Here is a 10,363-nt window from a genome sequence, read left to right as displayed (position 1 = left end):
GTCCCTATCTTTTCTTCCATGATCTTTATCGTTTTTGATTTTATATTTAAGTCTTTGATCCATTTTGAGTTAGTTTTTGTGCATGGTGTGAGGTATGGGTTTTGTTTCATTTTTTTGCAGATGGATATCTAGTTATGCCAGCACCATTTGTTAAAGAGACTGTCTTTTCTCCAATTAACGGACTTTGGGCCTTTGTCAAATATCAGCTGCCCACAGGTGAATGGTTTTATGTCTGGATTCTCAATTCTGTTCCACTGGTCTATGTATCTGTTGTTGTACCAGTACCAAGATGTTTTGACTAGGTTCTAAAATCAGGTAGTGTGAGGCCTCCCACTTTGTTCTTCTTCTTGAGTAATGCTTTACATGTTTGAGACCTCTTCCCTTTCCATATGAAGTTGGTGATTTGTTTCTTCATCTCATTAAAAAATGCTGGTGCAATTTGGATCGGGATTGCATTGTATCTGTAGATCGCTTTGGGTAGAATTGACATTTTCACAATGTCGAGTCTACCTATCCATGAGCAAGGGATGTTTTTCCACTTATTCAGGTCTCTTTTGGTTTCTTGCAGTAGTATCTTGTGGTTTTCATTGTACAGATCTTTTACGTCTCTGGTTAGGTTTATTCCTAAGTATTTTATCTTCTTGGGGGCTATTACAAATGGTATTGATTTGGTGTGAAGGAATGCAACTGATTTTTGTATGTTTATCTTGTATCCTGAAACTTTCCTGAAGTCTTCTATTAGTTCCAGTAGTTTTCTGGTGGATTCTTTGGGGTTTTCTGTGTATAAGATCATCTCATCTGCCAACAGAGATATTTTGACTTCTTCCCTACTAATTGGATGCCCTTTATTTCTTTCTATAACCTAATTGCTCTGGCTAGGACCTCCAGCACAATGTTGAATAAGGGTGTTGATAAAGGGCAACCTTGTCTGGTTCCCATTGTCAAGGGGAATGCTTTCAAAGTCTCTCCATTTAGGATGATGTTGGCCGTTGGCTTTGTATAAATGCCCTTAATTATACAGAGGAATTTCCCTTCTACTCCTATTTAGTTTAGAGTTTTTATCATGAAAGGGAATTAGACTTTGTCAAATCCCTTTTCTGCATCGATTGATAAGATCATGTGGTTCTTGTCTTTTGTTTTATTTATGTGATGGATTAAATTGATTGTTTTTCTAATGTTGAACCATCCCCTGCATACCTGGTATAAATCCCACTTGATCATGGTGAATTATTTTTTTGATATGTTGCTGAATTCTGTTGGCTAGAATTTTGTTGAGGATTTTTGTGTCAATGCTCATGATGGATATTGGGCTGTAATTTTCTTTTTTTGTGTTGTCTTTACATGATTTTGGTATCAGGGTTATGCTGACTTCACAGAATGAGTTTGGGAGTATTCCATCCTTTTCTATGCTCTGAGTTACCTTTAATAGTAGTGGTGTTAACTCTTCTCTGAAAGTTTGCTAGAATTTGCCAGTGAAGCCATCCGGGACAGGGCTTTTTTTGCTTGGGAGTTTTTAAATTATCTTTTCAATCTCTTCTTCTGTTACGGATTTATTTAGTTGTTCTACCTCTGTCTATGTTAGTTTAGGTAGGTAGTGAGTTTCTAGAAATTTGTCCATTTCCTCTAGGTTTTCAAATTTGTTGGAGTACAATTTTTCGTAGTATTCTGTTATGATTCTTTTAATTTCAGTTGGGTCTGTTGTGATATTACCCATCTCATTTCTTATTCGAGTTAACTGCTTCCTTTTTTTTTTTTTTGCCAGTTTGGCCAGTGGTTTATCAATTTTGTTGATCTTTTCAGAGAACCAGATTTTGGTCTTGTTAACTCTTTCAATTGTTTTTCTATTCTCTATTTCATTTAATTCTACTCTAATTCTTATTATTTCCTTTCTTCTGGCACCTGAGGGCTTCTTTTGCTGCTCTCTTTCTATTTGTTCCAGTTGTAGGGTTAATGTTTTGATTTCGGCCCTTTCTTCTTTTTGGATGTGTGCATTTATTGCTATAAACTGACCTCTGAGCACTGCTTTTGCTGTGTCCCAAATGTTCTGGTAGGATGTGTTTTCATTCTTATTTGATTCTATGAATTTCTTTATTCCATCCTTAATTTCTTCTATAACCCAGTAGTTTTTGAGCAAGGTGTTGTTCAGTTTCCATGTGTTTGATTTTTTTCCTTGCTTTTTCTGTTGTTGATTTCTACTTTTATGGCTTTATTGTGAGAGAAGATGCTTTGTACTATTTCGATGCTTTGGATTTTGTGAAGGTGCTTTATGGCCTAATATATGGTCTGTTCTGGAGAATGTTCCATGTGTGTTGGAAAAGAAAGTATACTTGGATGCTGTTGGGTGGAGTGTTCGGTATATGTCTTTGAGAGCAAATTGGTTGATTGTAGCATTTAGCTCTTCCGTGTCTTTGTTGAGCTTCTTTCTGGATGTTCAGTCCTTTACCAAAAGTGGCGTGTTGAAGTCTCCTACTACTACTGTGGAGCTGTTTATCTCTCTTTTCAGTGCTGTTAGAGTTTGTTTTATGTATTTTGGAGCCCTGTGGTTGGGTGCGTAAAAATTTATTATAGTTATGTCCTCCTGGTGTATTGACCCATTAATCATTATGTAGTGTCCTTCCTTATCCTTTGTGGTGGATTTACTTTAAAGTCTATTTTGTCAGAGATTAATATTGCCACTCCTGCTCTTTTTTGAGTGTTGTTTGCTTGATATATCTTTTTCCATCCTTTGAGTTTTAGTTTAGTTGTGTCTTTAAGTCTAAGATGGGTCTCTTGTAGGCAGCATATAGAAGGATCATGTGTTTTTTATCCAATCTGCCTGTCTCTGTTTCTTTATTGGTGCAGTTAGTCCGTTTACATTCAGCGTAGTTATTGATAGGTGTGAGTTTAGCGCTGTCATTTTGATATCTTTTTTTGTGTGTTGTTCACAGTTTCTGTTCCACTTAATTTTCTGTGCTGAGTCGTTTTTCTTTATGTATTGTCTTTTCGTCTTTTTCACTGTTGTTGATTTTGTGTTTGCTGAGTCTTTATATTTTTCTAGTTTTTTATTTTGACTTGTAAGACTGTTAGTTTCCTTTGTAGTTACCTTAATATTTACCCCTGTTTTTCTAAGTTTTTACCGGTCTTTTATGTCTTTATATCTCCTTGACTTCCTCTCCATATGAAAAATCTATGTTTACCTTTTGTAAGTCTCTCTTTTTTGTTTTAGTGTTGTTATCTTTTACATATTGACATCTCTTTCCCTATTTTCAGTGTTTTAGCTTTGATTTACTTTTGTGACTTCCTTATCTGGGTTGATATCTAGTTGCTCTGTCCTGTGTTCTAGAGTTGGGTTGTTATCTGATATTACTGATTTTCTAACAAGAGGATTCCCTTTAGTATTTCTTGTAATTTTGGCTTGGTTTTTGCAAATTCCCTAAACTTGTGTTTATCTGGAAATGCCCTAATTTTGCCATCATATTTGAAAGACAATTTTGCAGGATATATAATTCTTGGCTGGCAGTTTTTTTCCCTCAAGACTTTGTATATGTCATCCCCTTGCCTTCTTGCCTGCTTGGTTTCTGCTGAGTAGTCCGAGCTTATTCTTATTGACTCTCCTTTGTAGATGTCTTTTCGTTTATCCCTAGCCGCTCTTAAAATTCTCTCTTTATCTTTGGTTTTGGCAAATTTGATCATAATATGTCTTGGTGACTTTCTTTTGGGATCTACCTTATGTGGGTTTCGATGAACATCTTGGATAGATATCTTCTCATCTTTCACGATATCAGGGAAGTTTTTTTACCAAAAAATCTTCAACAATTCTCTCTGTATTTTCTGTTATCCCCCTGTTCTGGTACTCCAATCACTCATAGGTTATTCCTTTTGATAGAGTCCCACATAATTCTTAGGGTTTCTTCATTTCTTTTAATCCTTTTATCTGATTTTTCCTCAGATAAGTTGGTGTCAAGTGCCTGATCTTCAATCTCTTTAATTCTGATTTCCATTGCCTCAATTCTGCTACTTGACTTTCTATTGATTTGTCTAATTCTGAAATTTTATTGTTAATCTTCTGGATTTCTGATTGCTGTCTTTCTACGGATTCTTGCTGCCTGTTAAGTTTGTCATTATGCTCTTCTCTAATCTTCTTAATTTCTTCTATTTCGTGTTCTGCATTTTGCTTAATTTCCTTCCTAATTTCTTGAAGAGTTCTGTATATTAATCTTTTGTATTCCGCCTCAGGTAATTCCAAGAAATTTTCCTCCTCTGGAAAATTTCTAGATTCTTTATTTTGGGAGCTTGTTGAAGCCATCATGGATGGCCTTTTTATGTGATTTGATATTGACTGTTGTTTCTGAGCCATCAATAAGTTATTATATTTATTTATTTTATGTTTGCTTACTGTGCCCTAGCTTCTTGTTTTGTTTTGATATGCCCAAATAGGCTGCTTGTATAAGCTAGTTTGATTACTGGCAACTTTGAAGCTCTAATGTCCTGTCACCAGGTGGTTAAATCTGTTACTAGGTATGTGAGCTCGGGAGTCCGCCCTTTCCTCCTGTATGGATTCAGCTCAGGTGCCCAGGTAGATAGGCACCAAGTGTGTGGTATAGGCTCTCACTTACAGTCCTAGAAAGTCATGGGTGATTGGTGTAGGCACTAGCATCTGGCTCCAGCAGGGGGACACACTCTGAGCAAGGCAGGGGGCTGACGGCTGCCCCTGAGCATCCAGGAGGAAGGCGTGTCCCTATTCCCTAGAGAGCGTAGGTGGGTGGGTTTTGCAGCCGGACTATGAGCAGCTAATGCTGTTGGCTATAAGGACGAGGGGCACCTCTTATTCTTGGACCCCTCTTGCAGGTGGCTAGGTGGCTTGCGTGGAGCCACCAGTCCTCAGGCCCCTGATGTGGGTAGGTGAAGACCCTGATTAATGGGCTTAGTAGTGTCAAATGTCAAAAACCTGCCACTTCACAGCTGGAACAGTCAAAGTTAGAGTGCCGGTATATACCCTGTTGTACTGACGTAATGAGGGCCTACGCTGTTGAGATGGGCCCCCACAAGTCTATGCAGGGGGAAAGGCACTCAAAGTCTGTGGCTCCCTTATGCCTGTGCCTAGGCAAAGGAGCTGTGCCTACCCTGGGTTCCTGGCTTAGGGGAGCCGACAGTTTACTTTTTCCCCCTGTTTGTTAATTTGTTCACTCTCCAAGGCAGGGAGAATGGCTCCGGGCATGTGACAGATCCTACTTCTGGCCCAGGGGACTCGGCAATTGCTGAAGCCGGTCCAGGACCCAGTGCAGAGCAGGGCGTGGGGAGGTAAATAGGAGAGAGGTTTTTCCCTCAGGGGGGTGTTTTTGATCAGTGCGGTAAGCCATAAGCAAGCACTTATCTTTTATGGAGGGCTGCTTCTCACTGGTTCTGGGTGGCCGTGTAGACTCTCTGGTGCTGTGTCTCTCCCGGTGCATAAAATGCACCTTCTGAGCATGGCTGCTTGCCTGCCTCACCACTCACCCCCGAGCTGCTCAGGCCTGAAGGGCTTAGGCTCTCGCTGGGTCAGGTCTGGCAACTCCTTTCTGCTTCCAAACTGTCTCTCCCTCCTCTTGTCATTCAGTCTGGTTCCCCAACTATGCCTTTGTGTTCAGGGCTCCCAGACTGCCATATATAATTGAACCACTTGTTTTTCTTTCAGGTCTTTGTTGTAAGAGGGTCCACAGGAAGTGTCCAACTACTCTGTCATCTTGGCCCTGCCTCTCCTAGACTGTTGGCAAATTTCTTTTCAAATAGCTTTTGCTGTATGCTTTAGTGAGAAGTAAGCAGTAGTAGGGGGCATTGGTGTTTAGTGGTAGAATTCTTGCCGTCCATGCAGGAGACACAGGTTCAATTCCCAGCCAATGAACTTCCTGCACTGCCACCATCCATCTGTCAGTGGAGGCTTATGTGTTGCTAAGATGCTGAATAGGTTTCAGCTTCCAGACTAAGATGGACTAGAAAGAAAGACCCGACAATCTTCTAAATATCAGCCAATGAAAACCTTATGGATCACAACGGTTCAATCCCCAACCAATCTTGGGGGATGGCTCAGGACTGTGTAGTGTTTTGTTCCATTGTGCACGGGTCCTAATGAGTTGGGGGCCCACTTGATGGCAGCAACAACAATGATCTGAGGAAAGAGATTACTCTTGCCACTTCTGCTCTTGGAATATGAATGACAGTCCCCAGCAGTGTATTTAATGCATCCATTAGTCTAATTGCAAGTCTGTCATTAGGAAACAAATACCTTGTGTATCTCTCACTCTGACTCTAAAGAAGCAAGCCTTGTAGTTGATATAAGAAGTCCTACAAGCATGCTTTGAAGAAGAATTCCTTGTTTGTTTTTTTCTTAATATCCTGGAGCTTGAGGTCCTGCTCACAGTTGCTGTACCCTGAGATGGGGGTGGGGGATGACAGAAAGGGCAAACAAGGAAGTGTGAATGCTACTTGATGCTACAGCCCGATACATCTGTCTTTCACCATTGACTGCCTACTCTCAGCTGCTCTAAAAGGGGAGACCTTGGCCTGAGGTCTGCTCTCCTGTCCCTGCTATGGCTCTGCCCACTTCGTGTTGATCTCTGTTATAACTTTACTACATTTTATCATCATATTGTTTACATATCTGACTCCTCTCTACAAGGTGAGCCCCTCCAGTGCAGGGAGTCTCATTCCTCTGTATATTCCTGGGGTCTAGGCCAGTGACGCAAGTAGATAAAAGTTGCCTGTTTGAATTAGTGAATGAAATCATCTAACCTTTGTGGACTGCAGTTTCTTCATCTATAAATGGCGTGACAAGAATAGGATGATCTGTGAGGTGCCTTCCAGCCCTTACATTCTATGACATCAAGAACCCCAAGGTGCAAAGTATTAGTCAATTCCTCATTCTCTAGCTTTTCGACAGACATCAGCAATTCAGACTCCTTCTATACCATTAGCCTCTTCAAACGTAAATGAAAATGAGTAATTGTAAATAGAAGAAAATAAAATTGACTGAAAAATAAGTTATAAAGTAGTGTTATAGCCCCCCCGCCCCGTAATAGCAAGAACTTTTAAAGGTTAGTTTTCTGCAAAAGTTTAAAAGTTATTTGAAAGATATGGTTCTCTTGTGCTGGGTAACAAGTAACCAGTTGCCATGGAGTCGACTCTGTCTCATGGTGACCCTAAGTGTGTCAGAGTAGAATTGTGCTCCATAGAGTTTTCAATGGCTGATTTTTCAGAAGTAGATCACCAGGACTTTCTTGTGAGGTAGACTCAAACCTCCAACCTTTAGGCTAGCCATTTGCACCACCCAGGGACGCCATTGTGCTGGGTAAACCAAAAAACTAAACCCATTGCTGTTGAGTCGATTCTGACTCATAGCGACCCTACAGGACAGAGTAGAACTGCCCCATAGGGTTCCCAAGGAGCAGCTGGTGTATTTGAACTGCTGACCTTTTGATTAGCAGTCAAGCTGTTAGCCACTGTGCCACCAGGACTATTGTGTTGGCTAGTTCTTAAATCTCCCATTTCTCTGCTGGGGACTATTTGCTCTTATGAAATCTTTGTTCTGTCTTAAGATAAGACTTTCAAATAAGTGAAAAGCTAGGAAAACAATAAAATCTAAAGTAACCCCATGGTTCTGTTCACTCATCACTTCAGAGTCTAAATTAACGAATCAATAAATAAACACTCCCATATCAATTCAGTAAGCAACTGATGCATTTTGATCCTTGGCTTCTGGATAAAACAGTTGGGTTTTATATAAACTGACTTAGTGACAGAAACAATAATGTTTCATGAGAAACAAGATTTAATGATTTGTAAATCACTGTATCCCAGGCATTTACTTCACATTTGACTTTATTTTCATTACTGATATCGATTAAAATGACTTGTACGTTGCACAGAAAGTAAGAGAGGTCTTCACCAGGAAACATTGCTCCCAGGAGCAAGCATAAATCACTGAGATTGAATGTCATCTCTTTTAGTTGACCTACCACGTGGTCCCCATGAAAATCCTGAACAGAGAGCAAGGAACTTACTTTCTTATAAGCAATAACAACTTAGATTTCCTTCATTACAGTGGCATCTCTTCATATCTGGATGTCAGATGTTGACGTTGGGTCTTTCTTGCTTCTCAGGGAGACTTTGTGAACCCCGTTGCGCCAATGTTCTCGTGGACAGTGGCCTTCGAATTTTCTAGATTCAGAATTTGGCTTTTGTACTTTGTGCTCCAGTCGTCCACAATGTACTGGTGGTAGGGGTCATGGGAGTGCTCTTGTCTCCTGGATTTCACCGTGCTCACCAGAATGGCTACAATGATGAAAGAGAACATTCCAATCACCACCATGAGGTACAAGATGACATAGTAGAAGTTCTCAGCATCAATCTTGGCTTGCAAGGCCTCTTGTTCGGCTGTGGTGTTCATGTGCCAGTCGTCCATATAAGTAATAAAAATCTTCTTGAAGGCATCTTCCAGGGCCTGCGTCAGATTGGATAAGAAAGACATGTTTCCCTCTTGCTGCAATTTAAACGATAAAATAGATGAACCAGGTTAACAAGACAGATCCTTTCCTCATTTATCTACCTTAAGGGAGGGAGGGAGAGGGACTTGAGGGGAGAAGAAATATTATTTCTTCTTAACCTGGCTGGTGATTAACTGAATGCATACTTTGCTATTCTTTAAACTGATCGTATACATTTCTTTCCTTTTTTGCATGAATATTATATTTTATAATACAATCTTAATAGAAGACATAAAACTATGTGTAATATGATGCCAATTTTATTTATATACAGGTAGTCCTCAACCTATGATGGGTTCTGTTCCGAAGACTACTCCACTGTAAGTCGATTCTGACATAAGTTGAATACCTCATTTATTTTTTTTTTAGTTTTATTTATTACTGCATTTTATTATCAGTATCTTTATAACCTGATCTTTATTTGTCTTTGAGGGTTGGAAACATTATATCTAAGAATGATCACATCAGTGAATTATGTGCTGTGACACCGTATGTAGTATATGTTACTAATAATAAGATGTACAAAAAAAACCCAAAACACAGATGGTCGTAAATGCCATTCATCATAATTTGGATACATCATAAAACCCGTTGTCGTCAAGTCGATTCTGATTCATGGCGTCCCATGTGTTACAGAGTAGAACTGCTTTATAGGGTTTTCTTGGTTGTAATCTTTACAGAAGAAGGTCACCAGACCTTTCTTTCATGGTACCACTGGGTGAGTTCAAACCACTTACCTTTCAGTTGGAAGTTGAGGGCAAACGTTTGCGCCACCCAGAGCCCTTTATTTGTGTGTGTGTGTGTGTGTGTGTGTGTGTGTGTGTGTGTGTGTGTGTGTCTGTATGGTCTCATCTTTCCCACTAGACTGTAATCTCTTTGAGGGCAGTGCTCATCTCAGCTTTGTTTGTCTCCTTATAGCTAATGTCTGACACTGACACATAGTAGGCACTCAGTGAATGTTTGGTGAAGGAATTAACGTGCCAGGCACTATGCCAGGTATTGGAAATGCAGAGATAATGAATACTGCCTGGGAAGTCTGCCTGTGAGGATCTCAGTTTAGTGGGAAAGAAGCAAATAAATGACAATGCAATGGGCAAAGAGCTGTAACAGGAATGAGCAAAATGATAAGGGAGCTCAGAATATGGAGATGAACATGGTTCACAGATGTAGCAAATTAAGTGTAAACCAAACCGGAAGGAGTAAACCTAAGATTAGGTAAACCTATAGGTCCTCCCAGTCAATAGACTGGTCCAAATGACCAAACAGTGGGTTTGCTGCTACCGTTCTGAACGCAATGTGCCCTTCTGTTATGAACTGAATTTTGTCCCCAAAAAGATATGTTGAAGTCCTAGCCCCCAGTTCCTGTGAATGTGACCTAGCTTGGAAATAGGGCCTTTGAAGGTGTTATTAGTCATGTTAACATGAGGTCATAGTAGAGTAGGGTAACACCTAATCTAATATGACTGGTCCTTATAAAATGAGAAGAAGAGATTCAGAAACAGACAGACAACAGGGAAGAATGCCATGTGACAATGGAGGCAGAGATTGGAGTGATGCATCTATAAGCCAAGGAATGCCCAGGAATCCCAGCAACCACCAGAAGCTGGAAAGAGGCCAGGAAGGATCCTCCTCTAGAGCCTCCAGAAGGAGCATGGCCCTGCAGACACCGTGATTTAGGACTCCTAGTCTCCAGAACTGTGAGGATAGCCGTTTCTGTTGTTTTAAGTCACCCAGTTTGTGGTATTTTGTTGCAGCAGTCCTGGAGACTAATACATCTTCCCTTTTATGTGTGTCTTTCCTCTCCTTCTGTGGGAAAAGAGGTTTCCAATATCCCCACCCAGGAAAGGGGCACAAATAAACTTAGA

General features: G+C 40.3%; 1 protein-coding gene across 1 annotated transcript; it reads right to left on the bottom strand.

Moving 5' to 3' along the window:
- Positions 1-8,110: 8,110 nt before the first annotated feature.
- Positions 8,111-8,482, bottom strand: KCNE2 (potassium voltage-gated channel subfamily E regulatory subunit 2). Its single transcript, XM_004386979.2, has one exon. The coding sequence runs from the start codon at positions 8,480-8,482 to the stop codon at positions 8,111-8,113; it is 372 nt and encodes a 123-aa protein (XP_004387036.1).
- Positions 8,483-10,363: the final 1,881 nt, after the last annotated feature.

Source organism: Trichechus manatus, unplaced genomic scaffold (assembly GCF_000243295.1).
Source record: "Trichechus manatus latirostris isolate Lorelei unplaced genomic scaffold, TriManLat1.0 scaffold00177, whole genome shotgun sequence".
NCBI lineage: Eukaryota > Metazoa > Chordata > Mammalia > Sirenia > Trichechidae > Trichechus > Trichechus manatus.
Note: the sequence above shows the minus strand (reverse complement) of the source record. Positions and strands in the feature narration are given on the sequence as shown.